This window comes from Scomber scombrus, chromosome 3, assembly GCF_963691925.1.
Source record: "Scomber scombrus chromosome 3, fScoSco1.1, whole genome shotgun sequence".
In the NCBI taxonomy this organism is placed as follows: domain Eukaryota; kingdom Metazoa; phylum Chordata; class Actinopteri; order Scombriformes; family Scombridae; genus Scomber; species Scomber scombrus.
The window spans coordinates 35,687,118-35,714,617 of NC_084972.1; the positions used below are offsets into that span (position 1 = coordinate 35,687,118).

General features: G+C 48.5%; 5 protein-coding genes across 10 annotated transcripts in view; 2 read left to right on the top strand and 3 right to left on the bottom strand.

The window, feature by feature from the left end:
• The window catches only part of LOC133977487 (deoxynucleotidyltransferase terminal-interacting protein 1), an 8,590-nt gene extending 2,781 nt beyond the window's left edge, over window positions 1-5,809 (top strand). The window contains exons 4-13 of the mRNA XM_062415668.1: window positions 80-178; window positions 320-379; window positions 470-526; window positions 3,529-3,587; window positions 3,689-3,731; window positions 4,000-4,058; window positions 5,083-5,143; window positions 5,273-5,344; window positions 5,456-5,511; window positions 5,605-5,809. Coding sequence (XP_062271652.1) covers window positions 80-178; window positions 320-379; window positions 470-526; window positions 3,529-3,587; window positions 3,689-3,731; window positions 4,000-4,058; window positions 5,083-5,143; window positions 5,273-5,344; window positions 5,456-5,511; window positions 5,605-5,713 — 675 coding nt within the window. The 3' untranslated portion in view covers window positions 5,714-5,809. The remainder of the gene's footprint in view (window positions 1-79; window positions 179-319; window positions 380-469; window positions 527-3,528; window positions 3,588-3,688; window positions 3,732-3,999; window positions 4,059-5,082; window positions 5,144-5,272; window positions 5,345-5,455; window positions 5,512-5,604) is intronic.
• A 466-nt stretch (window positions 5,810-6,275) lies between these two features.
• On the bottom strand, window positions 6,276-7,969 carry polr2j (RNA polymerase II subunit J). The gene is made up of 3 exons (XM_062416071.1): window positions 7,676-7,969; window positions 6,645-6,753; window positions 6,276-6,444 (listed from the first exon to the last, which is right to left on the bottom strand). The coding sequence occupies exons 1-3, from the start codon at window positions 7,816-7,818 to the stop codon at window positions 6,343-6,345; spliced, it is 354 nt and encodes a 117-aa protein (XP_062272055.1). The 5' UTR covers window positions 7,819-7,969; the 3' UTR covers window positions 6,276-6,342.
• Window positions 7,970-8,288: 319 nt separating this feature from the next.
• ube2c (ubiquitin-conjugating enzyme E2C) lies at window positions 8,289-16,016 on the top strand. 6 transcript variants are annotated; one of them, XM_062444239.1, is made up of 7 exons: window positions 8,289-8,700; window positions 10,882-10,980; window positions 11,113-11,140; window positions 11,245-11,331; window positions 11,644-11,848; window positions 14,522-14,581; window positions 15,979-16,016. In XM_062444239.1, the coding sequence occupies exons 2-7, from the start codon at window positions 10,886-10,888 to the stop codon at window positions 16,014-16,016; spliced, it is 513 nt and encodes a 170-aa protein (XP_062300223.1). In that variant the 5' UTR covers window positions 8,289-8,700; window positions 10,882-10,885. The 6 variants fall into 6 exon arrangements, with proteins under 6 accessions (XP_062300223.1, XP_062300222.1, XP_062300224.1 ...); XM_062444238.1 differs by having other exon boundaries at window positions 8,289-8,654; XM_062444240.1 differs by having other exon boundaries at window positions 8,289-8,630; window positions 10,881-10,980.
• A 1,298-nt stretch (window positions 16,017-17,314) lies between these two features.
• Window positions 17,315-22,468, bottom strand: zgc:109913 (regulator of G-protein signaling 9-binding protein). Its single transcript, XM_062416477.1, has 4 exons — window positions 22,267-22,468; window positions 20,993-21,226; window positions 19,547-19,677; window positions 17,315-17,494 (listed from the first exon to the last, which is right to left on the bottom strand). Exons 1-4 carry the CDS (start codon window positions 22,466-22,468, stop codon window positions 17,315-17,317), a joined length of 747 nt encoding a protein of 248 aa, XP_062272461.1.
• Window positions 22,469-25,607: 3,139 nt separating this feature from the next.
• The window catches only part of LOC133976855 (E3 ubiquitin-protein ligase RNF182), a 13,290-nt gene continuing 11,397 nt past the window's right edge, over window positions 25,608-27,500 (bottom strand). Inside the window, exons 5-8 of the mRNA XM_062415059.1 lie at window positions 26,456-26,523; window positions 26,248-26,383; window positions 25,864-26,093; window positions 25,608-25,790 (exon numbers count right to left, since the gene is read on the bottom strand). Coding sequence (XP_062271043.1) covers window positions 25,608-25,790; window positions 25,864-26,093; window positions 26,248-26,383; window positions 26,456-26,523 — 617 coding nt within the window. The remainder of the gene's footprint in view (window positions 25,791-25,863; window positions 26,094-26,247; window positions 26,384-26,455; window positions 26,524-27,500) is intronic.

Sequence of the window (27,500 nt, forward strand, 5' to 3'; positions counted from 1 at the left end):
GTGTGTAGGTGTGTGCAGGTGTGTGCAGGTGTGTGCAGGTGTGTGTAGGTGTGTGTTCAGATGTCTGGTTCTGTTGCAGTTCTTTGAGAAAGCAGCGGAGAACGTGAAGGAGAACGTTGGAGAGGACGTTCAGACGGATCAGCTGATCAAAGAGGCCTGCAGGAACGTTCTGGAACATGTAAGAAACTTCCTGTTCTCTGACCTCTGACCCCTGCGTGTGATGTCATACCAGGCGTTAACAACACGGTGACCTTTGACCTGTTGGTTTTTCTGTGTGTGGTAACCATGGTTACTATTGTTTTGTCTGATGTCATCACAGGCCAAACAGCTGTTTCCAGAGGGGGAGGTGAAGAGGCCGGGGTCAGAGGTCGCCATCAAGGTAGGAACATGTAGAACCAGCCATGATCCAACTAGAACCAGAGAGAACCGCTGCTGTGGTTCTAAAGTTTGGTTCTGTGTGTTCTCTCAGAGATCCAGAGCAGCTGATGATGACTGCAGTCAAAGAGGAAGCCCCGTCCCCAAAAAGGTACCGTGACCTTTGACCTCTCAGGTGTGACGATGAGCATCATGTGATGTTCTGGTCTGAGGTTCAGTTTGGGTTCAGATATGGAACCGATTCAAGAACATGACTGAATGGTAAAGGTTCTGTTGTGTCTGAATGGTAAAGGTTCTGCTGGGTCTGAATAATAAAGGTTCTACTGTGTCTGAATGGTAAAGGTTCTGCTGGGTCTGAATGGTAAAGGTTCTACTGGGTCTGAATGGTAAAGGTTCTACTGGGTCTGAATGGTAAAGGTTCTACTGAGTGTCTGAATGGTGAAGGTTCTGCTGTGTGTCTGAATGGTAAAGGTTCTACTGAGTGTCTGAATGGTAAAGGTTCTACTGTGTCTGAATGGTAAAGGTTCTACTGTGTGTCTGAATGGTAAAGGTTCTACTGAGTGTCTGAATGGTAAAGGTTCTGTTGTGTCTGAATGGTAAAGGTTCTGCTGGGTCTGAATGGTAAAGGTTCTACTGTGTATTTGAATGGTAAAGGTTCTGCTGGGTCTGAATGGTAAAGGTTCTGCTGTGTCTGAATGGTAAAGGTTCTACTGAGTGTCTGAATGGTAAAGGTTCTACTGTGTGTCTGAATGGTAAAGGTTCTACTGAGTGTCTGAATGGTAAAGGTTCTGTTGTGTCTGAATGGTAAAGGTTCTGCTGGGTCTGAATGGTAAAGGTTCTACTGTGTATTTGAATGGTAAAGGTTCTGCTGGGTCTGAATGGTAAAGGTTCTGTTGTGTCTGAATGGTAAAGGTTCTACTGAGTGTCTGAATGGTAAAGGTTCTGCTGTGTCTGAATGGTAAAGGTTCTGTTGGGTCTGAATGGTAAAGGTTCTGTTGTGTCTGAATGGTAAAGGTTCTGTTGTGTCTGAATGGTAAAGGTTCTACTGTGTGTCTGAATGGTAAAGGTTCTGTTGTGTCTGAATGGTAAAGGTTCTGCTGTGTCTGAATGGTAAAGGTTCTACTGTGTGTCTGAATGGTAAAGGTTCTGTTGTGTCTGAATGGTAAAGGTTCTGCTGTGTCTGAATGGTAAAGGTTCTACTGTGTGTCTGAATGGTAAAGGTTCTACTGTGTGTCTGAATGGTAAAGGTTCTACTGTGTGTCTGAATGGTAAAGGTTCTACTGTGTCTGAATGGTAAAGGTTCTACTGTGTGTCTGAATGGTAAAGGTTCTGTTGTGTCTGAATGGTAAAGGTTCTGTTGTGTCTGAATGGTAAAGGTTCTACTGTGTGTCTGAATGGTAAAGGTTCTACTGTGTGTCTGAATGGTAAAGGTTCTGCTGTGTCTGAATGGTAAAGGTTCTACTGTGTGTCTGAATGGTAAAGGTTCTGTTGTGTCTGAATGGTAAAGGTTCTGTTGGGTCTGAATGGTAAAGGTTCTACTGTGTGTCTGAATGGTAAAGGTTCTACTGTGTGTCTGAATGGTAAAGGTTCTGCTGTGTCTGAATGGTAAAGGTTCTACTGTGTGTCTGAATGGTAAAGGTTCTACTGTGTGTCTGAATGGTAAAGGTTCTGCTGTGTCTGAATGGTAAAGGTTCTACTGTGTGTCTGAATGGTAAAGGTTCTGCTGTGTCTGAATGGTAAAGGTTCTACTGTGTGTCTGAATGGTAAAGGTTCTGCTGGGTCTGAATGGTAAAGGTTCTACTGAGTGTCTGAATGGTAAAGGTTCTACTGTGTGTCCGAATGGTAAAGGTTCTGCTGTGTCTGAATGGTAAAGGTTCTACTGAGTGTCTGAATGGTAAAGGTTCTACTGAGTGTCTGAATGGTAAAGGTTCTGCTGTGTCTGAATGGTTAAGGTTCTACTGAGTGTCTGAATGGTAAAGGTTCTACTGAGTGTCTGAATGGTAAAGGTTCTGCTGTGTCTGAATGGTTAAGGTTCTGTTGTGTCTGAATGGTAAAGGTTCTACTGTGTGTCTGAATGGTAAAGGTTCTACTGTGTCTTAATGGTAAAGGTTCTGTTGTGTCTGAATGGTTAAGGTTCTGTTGTGTCTGAATGGTAAAGGTTCTACTGAGTGTCTGAATGGTAAAGGTTCTGCTGTGTCTGAATGGTAAAGGTTCTGTTGTGTCTGAATGGTAAAGGTTCTGTTGTGTCTGAATGGTAAAGGTTCTACTGTGTGTCTGAATGGTAAAGGTTCTGTTGGGTCTGAATGGTAAAGGTTCTGTTGTGTCTGAATGGTAAAGGTTCTGTTGTGTCTGAATGGTAAAGGTTCTGCTGGGTCTGAATGGTAAAGGTTCTACTGTGTGTCTGAATGGTAAAGGTTCTACTGAGTGTCTGAATGGTAAAGGTTCTGTTGTGTCTGAATGGTAAAGGTTCTGTTGTGTCTGAATGGTAAAGGTTCTACTGAGTGTCTGAATGGTAAAGGTTCTGTTGTGTCTGAATGGTAAAGGTTCTGTTGTGTCTGAATGGTAAAGGTTCTACTGTGTGTCTGAATGGTAAAGGTTCTGTTGTGTCTGAATGGTAAAGGTTCTGCTGTGTCTGAATGGTAAAGGTTCTACTGAGTGTCTGAATGGTAAAGGTTCTACTGAGTGTCTGAATGGTAAAGGTTCTACTGAGTGTCTGAATGGTAAAGGTTCTGTTGTGTCTGAATGGTAAAGGTTCTACTGTGTCTGAATGGTAAAGGTTCTACTGAGTGTCTGAATGGTAAAGGTTCTGTTGTGTCTGAATGGTAAAGGTTCTACTGTGTCTGAATGGTAAAGGTTCTACTGAGTGTCTGAATGGTAAAGGTTCTGTTGTGTCTGAATGGTAAAGGTTCTGTTGTGTCTGAATGGTAAAGGTTCTGTTGTGTTTAAATGGTAAAGGTTCTACTGTGTATTTGAATGGTAAAGGTTCTGCTGGGTCTGAATGGTAAAGGTTCTGTTGTGTCTGAATGGTAAAGGTTCTACTGAGTGTCTGAATGGTAAAGGTTCTGCTGGGTCTGAATGGTAAAGGTTCTGCTGGGTCTGAATAATAAAGGTTCTGCTGGGTCTGAATAATAAAGGTTCTGTTGTGTTCCCCAGAGGAAGAACCGTGTGAGCGCTGCAGTCAACTCTGATCGACCTTTGACCTTCTCCAGTCAGTGAGTATCACAGAACATTTTGAGCGTTCTTTAAGAACCTAGTAGAACATGTTGAGGTTCCAGAGGTCCAATCAGAACCAAACTGATGAGTTTCTCCTCAGAGTGAAGATGAAGTCTGAGCCCATCAAGAGAGAAGGACCTAAGGTCAGTACACTGTCCTGATGTTCCTCTCATGTTCTCCTGATGTTCCTCTCATGTTCCTCTCATGTTCCTCTCATGTTCCTCTCATGTTCCTCTCATGTTCTCCTGATGTTCTCCTGATGTTCCTCTCATGTTCCTCTCATGTTCTCCTGATGTTCCTCTCATGTTCCTCTCATGTTCCTCTCATGTTCTCCTGATGTTCTCCTGATGTTCCTCTCATGTTCCTCTCATGTTCTCCTGATGTTCTCCTAATGTTCCTCTCATGTTTTAGTGGGATCCATCAAGACTGAACGACAGCAGCACGTTTGTTCTCGGCTCCAGAGCTAACAAGTGAGTTAACTTCACGTTAACATCACGTTAACGTGACGATAACATCACGTTAACATCACGATAACGTCACGATAACATCACGTTAACTTCACGATAACGTCACGATAACATCGCGATAACTTCACGTTAACTTCACAATAACGTCACGATAACATCACGTTAACTTCACGATAACGTCACGATAACATCACGATAACTTCACGTTAACTTCACGATAACGTCACGATAACATCACGATAACTTCACGTTAACTTCACGATAACGTCACGATAACATCACGATAACTTCACGTTAACTTCACGATAACGTCACGATAACATCACGATAACGTCACGATAACATCACGTTAACTTCACGATAACATCACGTTAACTTCACGATAACGTCACGATAACATCACGATAACTTCACGTTAACTTCACAATAACGTCACGATAACATCACGTTAACGTCACGATAACGTCACGATAACTTCACGTTAACTTCACGATAACGTCACGTTAACATCACGATAACGTCACGATAACATCACGATAACGTCACGATAACATCACGATAACTTCACGTTAACTTCACGATAACGTCACGTTAACGTGACGATAACATCACGATAATGTCACGTTAACTTCACGCTAACTTCACGATAACGTCACGTTAACGTGACGATAACTTCACATTAACTTCATGATAACGTCACGTTAACTTCACGATAACGTCACGATAACTTCACGATAACATCACGATAACATCACGATAACGTCACGTTAACATCACAATAACATCACGATAACATCACGATAACGTCACGATAACATCACGATAACTTCACGTTGACTTCACGATAACATCACGATAACGTCACGTTAACTTCACGTTAACTTCACGATAACGTCACGTTAACGTGACGATAACATCACGTTAACATCACGATAACATCACGTTAACTTCACGATAACGTCACAATAAAGTTACAATAACATCACGATAAAAAATGGCACTTTAACATGTTGTGATGTCACTGCAGGGCGCTGGGGATGGGCGGGACCAGAGGACGCATCTACATCAAACATGCTGATCTGTTTAAGGTAACACACACACACACACACACACACACACACACACAGACACACAGACAGACAGACACACACACACAGACACACACACACATACACATAAACACAGTTAGATCAGTAATCAATATATTGATCTCTCAGTATGCAGCGGATGCGAAGGACAAACAGTGGCTGGCAGAGCGACATCACATGAGAGCAACAGGCGGGAAGATGGTGAGTCACACTGAACACATCTGTTTCCATGACGACACGTTAGGCTGTTAATCTGTGATCAATGGATCAGGTGATTATTGATTGTGTTATTATCTGTGATTGATTGATCAGGCCTACCTGCTGATTGAGGAGGACATCCAGAATCTGTCTCGCAGTGATGAGTATAAGTATGTGTGACATCAGTCTTCTGTCTCTATGGTAACCACCTCAGGGTGTGTTAGTGGTTGCCGTGGTATCAGTGTTTGTGTGTGTGTGTGCAGGGACTGCCCAGATGTGAAGATGGATGAGCTGAAGCCGTTCTCTGTTCCTGTCTGGATGGTGGAGAAGATGCAGCGAGCGATGGAGGCTCAGAGAGACGCCGACCCCTGATCATGTGACCAGCTCGCTCTGCTCTGATTGGCTCCTACACTTTTTTAATCTTATGCAGTTTTTAAAAAAATGAAATAAAACATTTGACACATTAAATTGTTTGTCTTTACTATCACCGCTGTAACAGGGTTACATCACCGTGGTAACAGGGCTACATCACCGCGGTAACAGGGCTACATCACCATGGTAACAGGGCTACATCACCATGGTAACAGGGATACATCACCGCGGTAACAGGGATACATCACCGCGGTAACAGGGCTACATCACCATGGTAACAGGGATACATCACCGCGGTAACAGGGATACATCACCGTGGTAACAGGGTTACATCACCGCGGTAACAGGGATACATCACCATGGTAACAGGGTTACATCACCATGGTAACAGGGTTACATCACCGTGGTAACAGGGATACATCACCATGGGTTACATCACCGCGGTAACAGGGTTACATCACCGTGGTAACCTTCGCTGTTGGACGCTACTTTTTAACATAAACATAACTTTGATATCATTTTATTTAAACTTAATGTTTCTGATCAATAATCACACTGCAGGTTCTTACATCCAAACTTTATTTATAAAAAACAAACACAGGAAGTCACATCATGAAGAGGGCGGGGCTTCACTCTATCCCTTCCTGTTTGTCTTTGATGGCGACTCTGAACCTCTCCTCCAATAGCGACAGCTCGCTGATCAGATCTGTGATGGCATTGGTGAACGCCTCCTGCAACACATCAGCTGACTGTTACATCACTTCCTCTCACTATTACACTGTTACCTGGGGACAGGTGTGTAGTCAGGACAGTAAGTACAGGTGTGTAGTCAGGTGAGGACAGTAAGTACAGGTGTGTAGTCAGGACAGTAAGTACTGGTGTGTAGTCAGGACAGTAAGTACTGGTGTGTAGTCAGGTGAGGACAGGTTACCTGAGGACTGTAGTCAGGTGTGGTCTGGACTCTGATGACGATCTTGTGTTCTAGAGGATGAGGAACTTTATAACCAGCAAACAGAACCTGAGGATCCTTCAACAGCTGACTGCAACAGAGACACAGCTGTTAGCATGTTAGCATGTTAGCTAGGGTTAGGGTATATATTAGTATATATTAGTATGTAGGGGCAGCTGTGGCTCAGCAGGTAGGGCAGGTCTTAGTCTCTCTGCTGCTGCCATCAGTGTGAATGTTAGTCTCTCTGCTGCTGCTGCCATCAGTGTGAATGTTAGTCTCTCTGCTGCTGCTGCCATCAGTGTGAATGTTAGTCTCTCTGCTGCTGCCATCAGTGTGAATGTTAGTCTCTCTGCTGCTGCCATCAGTGTGAATGTTAGTCTCTCTGCTGCTGCTGCCATCAGTGTGAATGTTAGTCTCTCTGCTGCTGCTGCCATCAGTGTGAATGTTAGTCTCTCTGCTGCTGCCATCAGTGTGAATGTTAGTCTCTCTGCTGCTGCCATCAGTGTGAATGTTAGTCTCTCTGCTGCTGCCATCAGTGTGAATGTTAGTCTCTCTGCTGCTGCCATCAGTGTGAATGTTAGTCTCTCTGCTGCTGCTGCCATCAGTGTGAATGTTAGTCTCTCTGCTGCTGCTGCCATCAGTGTGAATGTTAGTCTCTCTGCTGCTGCCATCAGTGTGAATGTTAGTCTCTCTGCTGCTGCCATCAGTGTGAATGTTAGTCTCTCTGCTGCTGCCATCAGTGTGAATGTTAGTCTCTCTGCTGCTGCCATCAGTGTGAATGTTAGTCTCTCTGCTGCTGCCATCAGTGTGAATGTTAGTCTCTCTGCTGCTGCTGCCATCAGTGTGAATGTTAGTCTCTCTGCTGCTGCCATCAGTGTGAATGAGATGTAATGTAAAAGCTCTTTGATAGACTAGGAAAGTAACATCCATGTATATATTATATCTTACTGATGATGTTGCCCAGCGTGTAGTTAGAGTATAAATTAGCATATTAATATAATATAATAACTTACGCTCTGATGATGTTGCCCAGCGTGTGATCCTCCTTATTCAGGGTAAATAAACAAGCATTAGGAACTTTAGTATCTTTCGTGATGCTGATTTTTTTCTCTCCTTCAAACAACAGAAAAGACTCAAAAGCGGGAGGCGCGTTCATCTTTCTGCCTTGCGCGAGACCGGAAGCACTGCGGATAGCTTTTCTTCTTCTGCTTTTATTGCTGCTGTTATCAGCTGGCTGTTGGCACGCTCGCGCCCCCTGCTGCACCGGAAATTAAATGAATACTGCTAATAATGCTAATAATTATTATTTAAAACCCAGCCTTAGTTTTCTTCACACTAACAGATTTATATGATATATTATTAACTGTTTGATGAGTGATGTCACTGTCAACATTTTTTAATGTTTGGCTCAACTCTGACGTCACGTTACGTTACGTTCAGTCTGTATCGCCGGAAGTTCCTCCTGTCCAATCACATCGCTGCAATCGCAGTTTGCGGCCTTCTGATTGGTTCGCAGGGGTCGGTTTGTATTTGAAGGTCGGGCGCTGATTGGCTGAGAGACTGACCCAGCAGCAGTTTAAAAAAGGGGCGGGAAGGAGCTGAGTTTGAATCCGACAGAGAGACGCTGAAACTCGGCCACACAACACGCTGATTACCGGACACAGAACACGGTGATTACCGGACACAGAACACGCTGATTACCGGACACAGAACACGCTGATTACCGGACACAGAACACGGTGATTACCGGACACACAACACGGTGATTACCGGACACACGACCCGCTGATTACCGGACACAGAACACGGTGATTACCGGACACAGAACACGCTGATTACCGGACACAGAACACGGTTATTACCGGACACAGAACACGCTGATTACCGGACACAGAACACGGTTATTACCGGACACAGAACACGGTGATTACCGGACACAGAACACGGTTATTACCGGACACAGAACACGCTGATTACCGGACACAGAACACGGTTATTACCGGACACAGAACACGGTGATTACCGGACACAGAACACGGTGATTACCGGTAATAATGTGTCTCTACTGTCTCTGCTGTCTCTGGTGTCTCTGTCTCTGGTGTCTCTGGTGTCTCTAATGTCTCTGGTGTCTCTAATGTCTCTGGTGTCTCTGGTGTCTCTACTGTCTCTGGTGTCTCTGGTGTCTCTGTCTCTGGTGTCTCTGGTGTCTCTAATGTCTCTGGTGTCTCTAATGTCTCTGATGTCTCTGATGTCTCTAATGTCTCTGATGTCTCTGGTGTCTCTGATGTCTCTGATGTCTCTGGTGTCTCTGTCTCTGGTGTCTCTGATGTCTCTAATGTCTCTGGTGTCTCTAATGTCTCTGGTGTCTCTGGTGTCTCTGATGTCTCTGGTGTCTCTGTCTCTGGTGTCTCTGGTGTCTCTGTCTCTGGTGTCTCTGTCTCTGGTGTCTCTGGTGTCTCTACTGTCTCTGGTGTCTCTGTCTCTGGTGTCTCTGTCTCTGGTGTCTCTGGTGTCTCTACTGTCTCTGGTGTCTCTGTCTCTGGTGTCTCTGGTGTCTCTACTGTCTCTGGTGTCTCTGGTGTCTCTGGTGTCTCTGTCTCTGGTGTCTCTAATGTCTCTGGTGTCTCTACTGTCTCTGGTGTCTCTGTCTCTGGTGTCTCTACTGTCTCTGGTGTCTCTGATGTCTCTGATGTCTCTGATGTCTCTGGTGTCTCTAATGTCTCTGATGTCTCTGATGTCTCTGGTGTCTCTAATGTCTCTGGTGTCTCTACTGTCTCTGGTGTCTCTGGTGTCTCTGGTGTCTCTGATGTCTCTGGTGTCTCTGGTGTGTCTGATGTCTCTGATGTCTCTGATGTCTCTGGTGTGTCTGATGTCTCTGATGTCTCTGATGTCTCTGGTGTCTCTGATGTCTCTGATGTCTCTGGTGTCTCTGTCTCTGGTGTCTCTGATGTCTCTAATGTCTCTGGTGTCTCTAATGTCTCTGGTGTCTCTGGTGTCTCTGATGTCTCTACTGTGTCTCTGGTGTCTCTAATGTCTCTGATGTCTCTAATGTCTCTAATGTCTCTGGTGTCTCTAATGTCTCTGGTGTCTCTGGTGTCTCTACTGTCTCTACTGTGTCTCTGGTGTCTCTAATGTCTCTGATGTCTCTAATGTCTCTAATGTCTCTGGTGTCTCTAATGTCTCTGGTGTCTCTAATGTCTCTGGTGTCTCTACTGTCTCTACTGTGTCTCTACTGTGTCTCTGGTGTCTCTACTGTCTCTACTGTGTCTCTACTGTGTCTCTGGTGTCTCTAATGTCTCTGATGTCTCTGGTGTCTCTGATGTCTCTGGTGTCTCTAATGTCTCTGGTGTCTCTAATGTCTCTGGTGTCTCTAATGTCTCTGATGTCTCTGGTGTCTCTGATGTCTCTACTGTGTCTCTGGTGTCTCTGATGTCTCTAATGTCTCTGGTGTCTCTACTGTCTCTGATGTCTCTAATGTATCTGATGTCTCTGGTGTCTCTGATGTCTCTGATGTCTCTGGTGTCTCTAATGTCTCTGATGTCTCTACTGTGTCTCTGATGTCTCTACTGTCTCTGATGTCTCTAATGTCTCTGATGTCTCTACTGTGTCTCTGATGTCTCTGATGTCTCTGATGTCTCTGATGTCTCTACTGTGTCTCTGATGTCTCTAATGTCTCTGATGTCTCTGATGTCTCTACTGTGTCTCTGATGTCTCTGATGTCTCTAATGTCTCTGATGTCTCTGGTGTCTCTGATGTCTCTACTGTGTCTCTGATGTCTCTGGTGTCTCTGGTGTCTCTGGTGTCTCTGGTGTCTCTGGTGTCTCTGATGTCTCTGGTGTCTCTAATGTCTCTGGTGTCTCTGGTGTCTCTGGTGTCTCTACTGTGTCTCTACTGTCTCTACTGTCTCTACTGTGTCTCTGGTGTCTCTGATGTCTCTACTGTGTCTCTGGTGTCTCTGGTGTCTCTACTGTGTCTCTACTGTCTCTACTGTCTCTACTGTCTCTACTGTGTCTCTGGTGTCTCTACTGTGTCTCTACTGTCTCTGCTGTGTCTCTACTGTGTCTCTGATGTCTCTGGTGTCTCTGGTGTCTCTACTGTGTCTCTGATGTCTCTACTGTGGTGATTGACAGGTTTTAGTTATTGATCAGGGTTAGGGTTATATATAATATATAATATATAATATATATATAATAACATGTAACATGTTGAATGTCCTCAGCATCATGGCCTCTCAGAACTTGGACCCGGCCGCCTCGTCAGCTGCTCTGAAAGGCAGCGAATCAAACGGCAGCTCAGCCCGAGGATCCGTCTCCAAAAGGTGAGACTTCCTGTTCCTGTCTGACCAATGAGCAACCACCTCGTTTCACCTGTCTGTCTCTCACCTGTCTGTCTCTCACCTGTCTGTCTTTCACCTGTCTGTCTGTCTGTCTCTCACCTGTCTGTCTCTCAGGTTGCAGCAGGAGCTGATGACTCTGATGGTGAGTTTCTTCTTTATTGATCAGTAATTATTTCAAGCTGCTTTAAAAGCAGCTAATCAATCAATCAATGAGCAGTGTGATGTGATCATGTGACCTGTGTGCAGATGTCAGGTGATAAAGGGATCTCAGCGTTTCCAGAGTCCGATAATCTCTTCAAATGGATCGGAACCATCGATGGAGCTCAGGGCACGGTACGTCCTCCAATCACTGATCGATACATCCAATCACTGATCGATACATCCAATCACTGATCGATACATCCAATCACTGATCGATACGTCCGACCACTGATCGATACGTCCAATCACTGATCGATACGTCCAACCACTGATCGATACCTCTCCTCACTGATCGATACGTCCAATCACTGATCGATACGTCCAATCACTGATCGATACGTCCAACCACTGATCGATACCTCTCCTCACTGATCGATACATCCAATCACTGATCAATACCTCTCCTCACTGATCAATACCTCTCCTCATTGATCTCCCCCCCAGGTGTACGAGGGTCTGCGGTACCGCCTCTCTCTGGACTTCCCGGCTGCCTACCCCTACCAGGCTCCTCGGGTGAAGTTCGTGTCTCCGTGTTTTCATCCGAACGTTGACGAGCAAGGATTCATCTGCCTCGATATCCTGAAGGACAAATGGTCCGCTCTGTACGACGTCCGCTCCATCCTGCTGTCCATCCAGAGCCTGCTGGGAGGTAACCAGTAGAACCAGTACAACCAGTACAACCAGTACAACCAGTACACTAACTAGTCTGCTCCATCCTGCTGTCCATCCAGAGCCTGTTGGGAGGTAACCAGTAGAACCAGTATAACCAGTAGAACCAGTACAACCAGTACACTAACTAGTCTGCTCCATCCTGCTGTCCATCCAGAGCCTGCTGGGAGATAACCAGTATAAACCAGTACAACCAGTATAACCAGTACACTAACTAGTCTGCTCCATCCTGCTGTCCATCCAGAGCCTGCTGGGAGGTAACCAGTATAAACCAGTATAACCAGTACACTAACTAGTCTGATCCATCCAGAGCCTGCTGGGAGGTCACCAGTATAAACCAGTACAACCAGTACACTAACTAGTCTGATCCATCCAGAGCCTGCTGGGAGGGAACCAGTAGAACCAGTAGAACCAGTACACTAACTAGTCTGATCCATCCAGAGCCTGCTGGGAGGGAACCAGTAGAACCAGTAGAACCAGTACACTAACTAGTCTGATCCATCCAGAGCCTGCTGGGAGGTAACCAGTAGAACCAGTACACTAACTAGTCTGATCCATCCAGAGCCTGCTGGGAGGGAACCAGTAGAACCAGTAGAACCAGTAGAACCAGTACCTAATACAGTTTCTCATGAAAGACGACAACGAAGGAAAGTTCTAGTGTTGGATAATGAGCATTGCTCAGAGTAGAACCGTATCAGCTGGAACCAGGAGAACCTGCAGAACCAGGAGAACCTGCAGAACCACTAATGACACTCAGGCAGAAACAGCTGACTGGAGTTTAACTAAACTTATGTGATGAAACTGTCTGGGAGAACTTCCTGCTAATGTCTGCTAACTTCCTGCTAATGCCTGCTAACTTCCTGCTAATGTCTGCTAACTTCCTGCTAATGTCTGCTAACTTCCTGCTAATGCCTGCTAACTTCCTGCTAACTTCCTGCTAATGTCTGCTAACTTCCTGCTAATGCCTGCTAACTTCCTGCTAATTTCCTGCTAATGTCTGCTAACTTCCTGCTAATGCCTGCTAACTTCCTGCTAACTTCCTGCTAACTTCATTCCCAATTAACATGATATCTGACTGTTAATGTCAGGCTGCTGTATGTCTATAGGAAGGATTCTGATTGGCTGTCAGGCTGCTGTATGTCTATAGGAAGGATTCTGATTGGCTGTCAGGCTGCTGTATGTCTACAGGAAGCATTCTGATTGGCTGTCAGGATGCTGTATGTCTATAGGAAGCATTCTGATTGGCTGTCAGGATGCTGTATGTCTACAGGAAGCATTCTGATTGGCTGTCAGGATGCTGTATGTCTACAGGAAGCATTCTGATTGGCTGTCAGGATGCTGTATGTCTACAGGAAGCATTCTGATTGGCTGTCAGGATGCTGTATGTCTATAGGAAGCATTCTGATTGGCTGTCAGGATGCTGTATGTCTATAGGAAGCATTCTGATTGGCTGTCAGGATGCTGTATGTCTACAGGAAGCATTCTGATTGGCTGTCAGGATGCTGTATGTCTACAGGAAGCATTCTGATTGGCTGTCAGGATGCTGTATGTCTACAGGAAGCATTCTGATTGGCTGTCAGGATGCTGTATGTCTACAGGAAGCATTCTGATTGGCTGTCAGGATGCTGTATGTCTACAGGAAGCATTCTGATTGGCTGTCAGGATGCTGTATGTCTACAGGAAGGATTCTGATTGGCTGTCAGGATGCTGTATGTCTATAGGAAGGATTCTGATTGGCTGTCAGGATGCTGTATGTCTATAGGCAGCATTCTGATTGGCTGTCAGGATGCTGTATGTCTACAGGAAGCATTCTGATTGGCTGTCAGGATGCTGTATGTCTATAGGAAGGATTCTGATTGGCTGTCAGGATGCTGTATGTCTATAGGCAGCATTCTGATTGGCTGTCAGGATGCTGTATGTCTACAGGAAGGATTCTGATTGGCTGTCAGGATGCTGTATGTCTACAGGAAGCATTCTGATTGGCTGTCAGGATGCTGTATGTCTACAGGAAGGATTCTGATTGGCTGTCAGGATGCTGTATGTCTACAGGAAGGATTCTGATTGGCTGTCAGGATGCTGTATGTCTACAGGAAGGATTCTGATTGGCTGTCAGGATGTGGTGTCTCCTCCTTCCACTGAACCATTTATAATAGGTTAGATTAGTGGTTGTAGTTCTTAGTGGACCAGCTGCTGAACAGGGTCCGTACTGTCTCTTATCCGGGTCTCATCAGACCCTCTCTGCTTGGATCCAGCACCTCATTGTTTGGGTCACAACCCAAAGCTGGTGGGCAGAGGTGAGGGTTGGGACCCTTCACCTTCAGGCTCAGCTCTGATCCACCAGGACGGCCCGGTTCAGCATGTCTGAGACATACGGCCGCAGGTCTGATGACTCCACTACAAAGTGGATCCTGGACCTTTAAGGTGTTCTGGTAGCAGGTTCTGACCCTCCTGATGCTAGATCCTGGTGTTCTGATCCATGGCTAGCACACAAGTCCAATAACACCACTCAGGTTCCAATGGGTCCGTTCCTCCCCATCGCCCCCCTCCAGGTTGCTCCAGAACTATGGACCCAACGTGAGCCTCGGACCAGAACCTTAAACATCATCCAGATGTTTACGTGATGATTTTAACACGAGTTTGTTTTTGTTGACAGAACCGAACAACGAGAGTCCTCTGAACACGACGGCTGCTGAGCTGTGGAGCGACCAGGAAGGTGAGTGATGAAGATGATGATGAGGATGATGATGAGGATGATGATGAGGAGGAGGAGGAGGATGATGAAGATGCAGTGTTGTCATGTTCAGAGCCTCTTTGGTTTATCAGTTTATAAAATAAACTGATTATTTTATAAAAAGTAAAATCCTGGAATGATTCAACCTGTGAAGCTCAGACTGATCGATTGATTATTGATTGTTTATTGAGACCAACGCTGCAGTTTGAAGCGTATTTATTGATCACAGGATTAAATGTATTGATTAAATAAAACATGAAACATTATAGTTTATATTTATATTGATCTGTAAATGTTATTGATCGTTGGTCAGCTGATTGGATGGAGAGCAGGGGCTGCTGGGAGTTGTAGTGAGAGCAGGGGCTGCTGGGAGTTGTAGTGAGAGCAGGGGCTGCTGGGAGTTGTAGTGGGAGCAGGGGCTGCTGGGAGTTGTAGTGGGAGCAGGGGCTGCTGGGAGTTGTAGTGGGAGCAGGGGCTGCTGGGAGTTGCAGTGGGAGCAGGGGCTGCTGGGAGTTGTAGTGGGAGCAGGGGCTGCTGGGAGTTGTAGTGGGAGCAGGGGCTGCTGGGAGTTGCAGTGGGAGCAGGGGCTGCTGGGAGTTGCAGTGGGAGCAGGGGCTGCTGGGAGTTGTAGTGGGAGCAGGGGCTGCTGGGAGTTGCAGTGGGAGCAGGGGCTGCTGGGAGTTGCAGGGGCTGCTGGGAGTTGCAGTGAGAGCAGGGGCTGCTGGGAGTTGTAGTGGGAGCAGGGGCTGCTGGGAGTTGTAGTGGGAGCAGGGGCTGCTGGGAGTTGCAGTGGGAGCAGGGGCTGCTGGGAGTTGCAGGGGCTGCTGGGAGTTGCAGTGAGAGCAGGGGCTGCTGGGAGTTGTAGTGGGAGCAGGGGCTGCTGGGAGTTGTAGTGGGAGCAGGGGCTGCTGGGAGTTGCAGTGGGAGCAGGGGCTGCTGGGAGTTGCAGGGGCTGCTGGGAGTTGCAGGGGCTGCTGGGAGTTGCAGGGGCTGCTGGGAGTTGCAGTGAGAGCAGGGGCTGCTGGGAGTTGTAGTGGGAGCAGGGGCTGCTGGGAGTTGTAGTGGGAGCAGGGGCTGCTGGGAGTTGTAGTGGGAGCAGGGGCTGCTGGGAGTTGTAGTGGGAGCAGGGGCTGCTGGGAGTTGTAGTGGGAGCAGGGGCTGCTGGGAGTTGTAGTGAGAGCAGGGGCTGCTGGGAGTTGTAGTGGGAGCAGGGGCTGCTGGGAGTTGCAGGGGCTGCTGGGAGTTGTAGTGGGAGCAGGGGCTGCTGGGAGTTGCAGGGGCTGCTGGGAGTTGCAGTGGGAGCAGGGGCTGCTGGGAGTTGCAGTGGGAGCAGGGGCTGCTGGGAGTTGTAGTTCTAACCAGGTGTTTCTGTGTTTCAGCGTTCAGAGCTCATCTCCACTCGACCTTCCAGAAGTGAAGCTTTTCGTCTTTTTATTGTTTTCGTCTGTTTGTAAAATATTTTTATGTTTTTCTGTTAATAAAATGTCTTATTTCAACATTTACGTGTTTTATTAAGTTTATAACAAAGTAAAAATACTTCTTTATTTATTTATATCCAGGAGCAACTCAGTGTGTTTAAAACATTTAACAGCAAGAAAAACATGAAAATAAAATAAATAATAATAAAAACATTAAAAACAAAGAACAGAAACGTATAAAATAAAATAAAATAGATCATTAATATTAAATATTAAAAGTGTTAATGAAAGAGTTCAATCATCATCAGGAGAGACGTGTTTAACCTTCCTGTTGTCCTCAAGGGAAGGAAGGAAGGAAGGAAGGAAGGAGGGACAGAGGAGAGAAGGAAGGAAGGACAGAACTCTGGGCTCTACTATCTGACCTGAGCCAGTAGATGTTTTTTATTTATTTTAATTGTAATAAAACGATGAACATTAAAGACATCAGATCAGTTATAATGTTTTATATTCACTGATTGTTCTTTATATTAATATGTTAGAAAGGTTAGTGGGACTGTTTGACTGTAGTGATGATGGGTTACACACAGTATGTATGTATGTATATATATATATATACATATATTATATATATGTATATATTATATAATATATACATATATATAATATATGTATATATTATATATATGTATATATTATATAATATATAATAATATATAATATATAATATAATAATATAATATATCAGATTTCAGGTTAAAATCATTTTAATAAACATTAATATTCAAACAATGAAAACTAAATATTATCGTAACGTTCGCTCAACACATTTATATCATTACATCATTCAGAGGGTCAGGTGAGAGAGGGTCAGGTGAGAGAGGGTCAGGTGAGAGAGGGTCAGGTGAGAGAGGGTCAGGTGAGAGAGGGTCAGGTGAGCAGAGGTCAGGTGAGCGAGGGTCAGGTGAGAGAGGGTCAGGTGAGAGAGGGTCAGGTGAGAGAGGGTCAGGTGAGCAGAGGTCAGGTGAGCGAGGGTCAGGTGAGAGAGGGTCAGGTGAGAGAGGGTCAGGTGAGAGAGGGTCAGGTGAGAGAGGGTCAGGTGAGAGAGGGTCAGGTGAGAGAGGGTCAGGTGAGCAGAGGGTCAGGTGAGCGAGGGTCAGGTGACCGAGGGTCAGGTGAGAGAGGGTCAGGTGAGCAGAGGGTCAGGTGAGAGAGGGTCAGGTGAGCAGAGGTCAGGTGAGCAGAGGTCAGGTGAGCGAGGGTCAGGTGAGCGAGGGTCAGGTGAGCGAGGGTCAGGTGACTACCCGACACAGCTGAGTCCGCAGCACGGCGGCGGACAGCAGGCGGCCATCTTGTTGCCGTTGGAGACGACGTCTGCCTCCATCAGCTCCTCCAGGCTGTCGTCTTGTTTCTCTACGTCAACCTGAAGCTCCGCCCACGCAGGCTGGGTCGCCTCCACCGACCAGAACGCCACCGGTACCTGTAAACACAGAGACCCCCCAGGTATGAGACCCCCCAGGTATGAAACCCCCCAGGTATGAGACCCCCCAGGTATGAGACCCCCCAGGTATTAAACCCCCCAGGTATGAGACCCCCCCAGGTATGAGACCCCCCCAGGTATGAGACCCCCCAGGTATGAATCCCCCCAGGTATGAGACCCCCCCAGGTATGAGACTCCCCCCAAGTATGAGACTCCCCCCAAGTATGAGACCCCCCAGGTATGAGACCCCCCCCAGGTATGAGACTCCCCCCAGGTGTTAAACCCCCCCCCAGGTATGAGACCCCTCCAGGTATGAGACCCCCCAGGTATGAATCCCCCCAGGTATGAGACCCCCAGGTATGAGACTCCCCCCAGGTGTTAAACCCCCCCCCCAGGTATGAGACCCCCCAGGTATGAGACCCCCCAGGTATTAAACCCCCCAGGTATGAGACCCCCCCCGGTATGAGACCCCCCCCAGGTGTGAGACCCCCCCAGGTATGAGACTCCCCCCAAGTATGAGACCCCCCCCAAGTATGAGACCCCCCAGGTATGAGACCCCCCCCAGGTATGAGACTCCCCCAAGGTGTTAAACCCCCCCCCAGGTATGAGACCCCTCCAGGTATGAGACCCCCCAGGTATGAATCCCCCCAGGTATGAGACCCCCAGGTATGAGACTCCCCCCAGGTGTTAAACCCCCCCCCCAGGTATGAGACCCCCCAGGTATGAGACCCCCCAGGTATGAGACCCCCCAGGTATTAAACCCCCCAGGTATGAGACCCCCCCCGGTATGAGACCCCCAGGTATGAATCCCCCCAGGTATGAGACCCCCCCCAGGTATGAGACCCCCCCCAGGTGTGAGACCCCCCCAGGTATGAGACTCCCCCCAAGTATGAGACCCCCCCAGGTATGAGACCCCCCAGGTATGAGACCCCCCAGGTATTAAACCCCCCAGGTATGAGACCCCCCCCCAGGTATGAGACCCCCCAGGTATGAGACCCCCCCAGGTATGAGACTCCCCCCAGGTGTTAAATCCCCCCCCAGGTATGAGACCCTCCAGGTATGAGACCCCCCAGGTATGAATCCCCCCAGGTATGAGACTCCCCCCAGGTGTTAAACCCCCCCCCAGGTATGAGACCCTCCAGGTATGAGACCCCCCCAGGTATGAATCCCCCCAGGTATGAGACCCCCCCCAGGTATGAGACCCCCCCAGGAATGAGACCCCCCCCAGGTGTTAGACCCCCCTCCAGGTATGAGACCCCCCAGGTATGAAACCCCCCAGGTATGAGACCCCCCCCAGGTATGAGACCCCCCAGGTGTGAAACCCCCCCCAGGTATGAGACCCCCCAGGTGTTAGACCCCCCCCCCAGGTATGAGACTCCCCCCAGGTGTTAGACCCCCCTCCAAGTATGAGACCCCCCAGGTATGAGACCCCCCAGGTATGAATCCCCCCCCAGGTATGAGACCCCCCCCAGGTGTTAGACCCCCCCCAGGTATGAGACTCCCCCCAAGTATGAGACCCCCCCAGGTATGAGACCCCCCAGGTATGAATCCCCCCAGGTATGAGACCCCCCCAGGTGTTAGACCCCCCCAGGTATGAGACTCCCCCCAGGTGTTAAACCCCCCCCCAGGTATGAGACCCTCCAGGTATGAGACCCCCCAGGTATGAGACCCCCCAGGTATGAATCCCCCCAGGTATGAGACCCCCCAGGTATGAGACTCCCCCCAGGTGTTAAACCCCACCCCAGGTATGAGACCCTCCAGGTATGAGACCCCCCAGGTATGAGACTCCCCCCAGGTGTTAAACCCCACCCCAGGTATGAGACCCCCCCAGGTATGAATCCCCCCAGGTATGAGACCCCCCCAGGAATGAGACCCCCCCCCAGGTGTTAGACCCCCCCAGGTATGAGACCCCCCCAGGAATGAGGCCCCCCCCAGGTGTTAGACCCCCCCTCCAGGTGTGAGACCCCCCCAGGTATGAGACCCCTCCAGGTATGAGACCCCCCCAGGAATGAGGCCCCCCCCGAGGTGTGAGACCCCCCCAGGTGTTCGTACCTTTAGCTGCATCTCACTCAGCTTGGCCTCCAGTCCTGAGATCTGATTGGTCAGATCAGGACTCAGCTCCGCCTCCAAGTTCAGCCAAGGCACCTGGACTGAAGCCACGCCCACCACGCCATCCAAACACCCTGCGGACAGGTGGAGGTGAGACAGGTGGAGGTTAGACAGGTGGAGGTCAGACAGGTGGAGGTGAGACAGGTGGAGGTCTGACAGGTGGGGGTTAGACAGGTGGAGGTGAGACAAGTGAAGGTTAGACAGGTGGAGGTGAGGCAGGTGGAGGTGAGACAGGTGGAGGTCAGACAGGTGGAGGTGAAATAGGTGGAGGTCAGATAGGTGGGGGGTAGACAGGTGGGGTGAGAAAGATGGAGGTCAGACAGGTGGAGGTGAGACAGGTGGAGGTCAGACAGATGGGGGTTAGACAGGTGGAGGTGAGACAGGTGGGGGTTAGACAGGTGGAGGTGAAATAGGTGGAGGTCAGACAGGTGAAGGTGAGACAGGTGGAGGTGAGACAGGTGGAGGTCAGATAGGTGGGGGTTAGACAGGTGGAGGTGAGACAGGTGGAGGTCAGACAGGTGGAGGTGAGACAGGTGGAGGTCAGATAGGTGGGGGTTAGACAGGTGGAGGTGAGACAGGTGGGGGTTAGACAGGTGGAGGTGAGACAGGTGGAGGTCAGACAGGTGAAGGTGAGACAGGTGGAGGTGAGACAGGTGGAGGTCAGATAGGTGGGGGTTAGACAGGTGGAGGTGAGACAGGTGGGGGTTAGACAGGTGGAGGTCAGATAGGTGGGGGTTAGACAGGTGGAGGTGAGACAGGTGGGGGTTAGACAGTTGGAGGTGAGACAGGTGGAGGTGAGACAGGTGGAGGTGAGACAGGTGGAGGTCAGATAGGTGGGGGTTAGACAGGTGGAGGTGAGACAGGTGGGGGTTAGACAGTTGGAGGTGAGACAGGTGGAGGTGAGACAGGTGGAGGTCAGATAGGTGGGGGTTAGGCAGGTGGAGGTCAGACAGGTGGAGGTGAGACAGGTGGAGGTCAGACAGGTGGAGGTGAGACAGGTGGAGGTCAGATAGGTGGGGGTTAGACAGGTGGAGGTGAGACAGGTGGGGGTTAGACAGTTGGAGGTGAGACAGGTGGAGGTGAGACAGGTGGAGGTGAGACAGGTGGGGGTGAGACAGGTGGAGGTCAGACAGGTGGAGGTCAGACAGGTGGAGGTCAGACAGGTGAAAGTGAGACACGTGGGGGTGAGACAGGTGGGGGTGAGACAGGTGGAGGTCAGACAGGTGGGGGTGAGACAGGTGGAGGTCAGACAGGTGAAAGTGAGACACGTGGGGGTGAGACAGGTGGGGGTTAGACAGTTGGAGGTGAGACAGGTGGAGGTCAGACAGGTGGGGGTGAGACAGGTGGAGGTGAGACAGGTGGGGGTGAGACAGGTGGGGGTCAGCTGACCTGTGTTGATTAGCAAGCGGCGGTCGTGGCGCTGAGTCAGAGGAAATCGTCCAATCACGTCTCTGGCTTTCCGGAGATCAGACAGGAAGTTCTCTAAGGCAGACAGGAAGAGGACCCAGAGGCGCTCCAACACCTGCCGGTCCTCCACACCAGAGGGGGCGGGGCCAGAGGGGGCGGGGCCAGAGGGGGCGGGGTCAGCGTCAGCCAGCAGGCGGAGTAGGCGGCGGGAAAGACCTGCAGGTAACAGACAAATAGGGGCTGGTTGCTATGACAACAGCACAGAGGGGCTGGTTGCTATGACAACAGCACAGAGGGGTTGGTTGCCATGACAACAGACAAAGATTGGGTTGGTCAGGGTTGGTTATAATAGATCGTTATTATTGATCGTTATTATTGATCGTTATTATTGATCGTTATAATAGATCGTTATAATAGATCGTTATTATTGATCGTTATTATTGATCGTTATTATTGATCGTTATTATTGATCGTTATAATTGATCGTTATAATTGATCGTTATTATTGATCGTTATAATTGATCGTTATAATTGATCGTTATAATTGATCGTTATTATTGATCGTTATAATTGATCGTTATTATTGATCGTTATTATTGATCGTTATAATTGATCGTTATAATTGATCGTTATAATTGATCGTTATTATTGATCGTTATAATTGATCGTTATAATTGATCGTTATAATTGATCGTTATTATTGATCGTTATAATTGATCGTTATTATTGATCGTTATTATTGATCGTTATAATTGATCGTTATAATTGATCGTTATAATAGATCGTTATTATTGATCGTTATTATTGATCGTTATTATTGATCGTTATTATTGATCGTTATAATTGATCGTTATAATTGATCGTTATTATTGATCGTTATAATTGATCGTTATTATTGATCGTTATTATTGATCGTTATAATTGATCGTTATAATTGATCGTTATTATTGATCGTTATAATAGATCGTTATTATTGATCGTTATTATTGATCGTTATAATAGATCGTTATTATTGATCGTTATTATTGATCGTTATTATTGATCGTTATAATAGATCGTTATTATTGATCGTTATTATTGATCGTTATAATAGATCGTTATTATTGATCGTTATTATTGATCGTTATTATTGATCGTTATTATTGATCGTTATAATTGATCGTTATTATTGATCGTTATTATTGATCGTTATAATTGATCGTTATTATTGATCGTTATTATTGATCGTTATTATTGATCGTTATTATTGATCGTACCGCAGCAGATCCGTTGAGCGAGCAATCTCGTCTCATCCAACTCGTCTCGCAGGAAGTTGCAATCAGCTGAGCTGCCGAGTGACGTCGCCAGCTGCTGGAAACAGGAAGTGAGCTTGGTGAGAGACTCCTGAGCGCGCTCACACTCGCTCTGCTGTCGCCGCCGCGCAGCGAGCTCGTCCACTGACCGCCGCCAACGACTCATGATGTCATCACACACCTGATTATAGAGAGATATGAACAAGAAGATGATTGGTCATCATCATCATGCCTGAGTGTGTGTGTGAGTGTGTGTGTGTGTGTGTGTGTGTGTGTGTGTGTGTGTGTGTGTGTGTGTGTGTGTGTGTGTGTGTGAGTGTATATAATAAACTGTAGAGTTAATGTATAGATTAATATCAGCAGCTCGTTAATGATCCACTAATTAAAACAAACATTATAAAATAAAGAAGAAGAAAAAGAAGAGCGTCTTACCTGTTGACGATCATCCAGCCTCTTCTTCTTCTGCAGTGGAGGACCTGCGCAGGTCTCTTCTTCTTCTCTCTCGGGATCGTCAGTGTTTTTAATTAACGTGTTGAGACCAGCTGAGCCCCGATCCTCATGAGACCACTTCCTGTTCCTGAGTGCTACCTGTCACATGTTCACCTGTACACACCTACACACACCTGTACACACACCTACACACACTACACACACCTACACACACCTACACACACTTACACACACCTACACACACCTACCCACACCTGCACACACCTGTACACACCTACACACACCTGTACACACACCTACACACACTACACACACCTACACACACCTACACACACCTGTACACACCTACACACACACCTACACACCTACACACACCTACACACCTACACACACCTACACACCTACACACACCTGTACACACCTACACACACCTGTACACACACCTACACACACACCTACACACCTACACACACTACACACACCTACACACACTACACACACCTACACACACCTGTACACACCTACACACACCTGCACACACCTACACACACTACACACACCTACACACACCTGTACACACCTACACACACCTACACACACCTGCACACACCTACACACACCTGTACACACCTACACACACCTACACACACCTGTACACACCTACACACACCTACACACACCTACACACACCTGTACACACACCTACACACACCTGTACACACCTACACACACCTGTACACAAACCTACACACACCTACACACCTACACACACCTACACACACCTACACACACACCTGTACACACACCTACACACACCTACACACACCTACACACCTACACACACACCTACACACACCTGTACACACCTACACACACCTACACACACACTGTTTTAAAGGGACCAGATGTGTTTGGACAGGAAGTCATGTGGTGTAACAGGCTCATTAATATGTTCATAACTTCCTGTTTGGGTGGTCAGCTGGTTTCCTGTCAGGCTGTGAACAGACCAATCAGCCGGGTTTATTCAGGTCTGTTAGCATCAGTAGCTAACTCAGTTACTCTTTATTTATTTATTCACCTTCACATGCTCCACACACTACAAACACAGGAAGTGACATCAGCATCATCCTCGTCATCAGCACATGATTCAGATTCAAACATGTTAGCTTAGCTTAGCATAAAGACTGGAAACATTGGTAAACTGTTAGCGTAGCTTAGCATAATGACTGGAAACAGTGGGAAACTGTTAGCGTAGCTTAGCATAAAGACTGGAAACATTGGGAAACTGAATCATGTGACCAGAGAATGAGGTTAGCATGTAAGATTAAATCTGTATGAGTCTGTCAGTGATGAGTCCTCTCTGATTGGCTGGTAGGCGTCCAATCAGCAGCCACACAGAAATAAACATGTGATGATGTCATCCCATGGCCCTGTTCTGATTGGCTGCAGCTTCACAGAGAGAATGCTGGTATTCAAAAGGGGGCGGGGCCAGAACGGACAGGTGTGTTTACTGGTTCCTCTGGTTCTGGTTCCTCTGGTTCTGGTTCTGGTTCCTCTGGTTCTGGTTCCTCTGGTTCTGGTTCTAGTTCCTCTGGTTCTGGTTCCATCAGGGTTCACCAGGAGAACATACTATGTTTCCATGTTTTTATTGTTTGTCAGAATGAGTCTGTTTCTGTTTTTATGACATCAGTCGTCATGGCAGCGGGTGTTGCGTCGTCGTGGCAGCGTTGATGCGTCGTCATGGCAGCGTTGATGCGTCGTCATGGCAGCGTGTTGCGTCGTCATGGCAGCGTTGATGCGTCGTCATGGCAGCGTGTGTTGCGTCGTCATGGCAGCGTTGATGCGTCGTCATGGCAGCGTGTTGCGTCGTCATGGCAGCGGGTGTTGCGTCGTCATGGCAGCGGGTGTTGCGTCGTCATGGCAGCGTGTTGCGTCGTCATGGCAGCGGGTGTTGCGTCGTCATGGCAGCGGGTGTTGCGTCGTCATGGCAGCGGGTGTTGCGTCGTCATGGCAGCGTGTTGCGTCGTCATGGCAGCGTTGATGCGTCGTCATGGCAGCGTGTGTTGCGTCGTCATGGCAGCGTTGATGCGTCGTCATGGCAGCGTGTTGCGTCGTCATGGCAGCGGGTGTTGCGTCGTCATGGCAGCGGGTGTTGCGTCGTCATGGCAGCGTGTTGCGTCGTCATGGCAGCGGGTGTTGCGTCGTCATGGCAGCGGGTGTTGCGTCGTCATGGCAGCGTGTTGCGTCGTCATGGCAGCGGGTGTTGCGTCGTCATGGCAGCGGGTGTTGCGTCGTCATGGCAGCGTGTTGCGTCGTCATGGCAGCGGGTGTTGCGATGCGTCGTCATGGCAGCGGGTGTTGCGATGCGTCGTCATGGCAGCGGGTGTTGCGTCGTCATGGCAGCGGGTGTTGCGTCGTCATGGCAGCGGGTGATGCGTCGTCATGGCAGCGTGTGTTGCGTCGTCATGGCAGCGTGTGTTGCGTCGTCATGGCAGCGTTGATGCGTCGTCATGGCAGCGATGTTGCGTCGTCATGGCAGCGGGTGTTGCGTCGTCATGGCAGCGTGTTGCGTCGTCATGGCAGCGTTGATGCGTCGTCATGGCAGCGTGTGCTGCGTCGTCAGGGCAGCGTGTGGTGCGTCGTCATGGCAGCGATGTTGCGTCGTCATGGCAGCGTGTTGCGTCGTCATGGCAGCGTGTGTTGCGTCGTCATGGCAGCGTTGATGCGTCGTCATGGCAGCGTGTGTTGCGTCGTCATGGCAGCGGGTGTTGCGTCGTCATGGCAGCGGGTGTTGCGATGCGTCGTCATGGCAGCGGGTGTTGCGTCGTCATGGCAGCGGGTGTTGCGATGCGTCGTCATGGCAGCGTGTGGCGGCGGGCGGCCAGCACTTCCAGCAGCTCGTGACACAAACACTGACAGAAGCCGTACAGAACCAGCAGCAGCAGAGTGGACGGAACCAGACTGACCAGAATCACACCGAGCCACAGCTGACCAATCATCAGCAGGTAGATCCCCAGAGGAAGAGAGCTGAAGTACACCTGGAGGACAGGTGAGACGTCACACACACACCTGTATACACACACACCTGACAGTCACTGTGATGTCACTCACCAGGCAGAGCGCCCCCAGCAGGCAGCGGGGGAAGCTGCGGCTCGTCCAGGTGCGACACTTGTTAGCCGGCAGGTGACACGGCAGCGAGTCCAGGCTGGGGGGGCGGTACACCCCCACCACGTTGAGCATGCTCAGTGAGTCCGAGGAGCGAGACTCCGGCAGCTCCATGATGGTGACCACGAGACAGTCGGAGGAAACGCCTGCAGCACACGGGACGCTCAGAGAACACGCTAAGTACATGCTAACTACACGCTAACTACACGCTAGCTACATGCTAACTACATGCTAACTAAACGCTAACTACACGCTAGCTACACGCTAACTACACGCTAACTACACGCTAACTACACGCTAGCTACTCGCTAACACACCGTCTGTACTCACCTGTCAGACTGCTCGGGCTCAGCACCACCTCCCCCCCCCCTCCTCCTCCTCCTCCTCCTCCTCCTCCTCCTCGCCGGGCTCGGTCCTGACACGACAGCACAGCCAGGATGTGTCTGTCATCCTCCATCAACCACACCTGCAGCAGGAGAGAGGAGGTCAGGAGGAGAAGGGGGGGTGGAGGAGGCGGGGGGGGGGGGGCGAGTCTCACCTCCTCATCAGGAACTCGGGTCTCGTGGCGGCAGAAGGGACAGCTGATGATGGACGGCGACGACTCACCTGGAAACCAATTTGGGGGGGGGGGGGTTATTAACCTGCTCACATGGTTCTGCTCAGCAGCTGAGTCTCAATTCAGGTTCTGCTTCCTCCTCCGACCCGTTTCGCCTTCCAGAGCAACTTTTTTTAAATTGTTTTTTAGATTTTTTCCGGCAGACGTTTTTATTTATCAGTAGACAGAAAACATGGGAGAGAGGGAGGGGGGGGGTGGGGGGGGGGGGGGGGGGGGGGTGTGCGTACGTGGCTCCAACCACTCGACCACCTGAGCGCCTGAGTCTTCCTTGTTCTGGAGGAAGAGGAGCAGCGGCGCGTTCAGAGTTTACGTGTGAAGTCAATGAAAACACGGCGCTTCATCGCTCCAGTTGAACATTTTGAACTTTTCGCTTCAATCAGCGTTTAGATTCAACATCACTGACGTCATGACGTTAGCATAGCCTGTTAGCATAGCCTGTTAGCATAGCCTGTTAGCATAGCCTGTTAGCATAGCTGCTTTCACTTATAAAGTTTTGAAGAAGAAGAAACACCAACAGGGTGGCTGTGATGCCATTAAACATTAAACAGAAGAAGAAACAAACAGCTGATTCAACAGTTAACGTGTTTCTGTTGATGTGTCGCAGGATGTCTCTGAGACAGATGAGAGAGAACAGGAAGTGATGTCGTTGTTCTAGTGAGAACCTGAACTCTGCTTCCTCCCCACAGAGCTGTGATGTAATCAGCCTTTAAACCTGCGGAGGAAGAAGCCTCTGAATCAGCTGATGAACGTTAATCACACATTTAATATTTAATAATTAATAATTAATATTTATATTTAATATTTAATATTTAATATTTAATATTTAATATTTAATATTTAATATTTCACAGATTATTTAAGGTCACTCTGATAATATAACACACTGAGCTGTAGCTCTTTATTTAAGGTGGACTGAGCTAGTAGTCTCAGGTCTTTATTTAAGGTGGAATGAGCTAGTAGTCTCAGG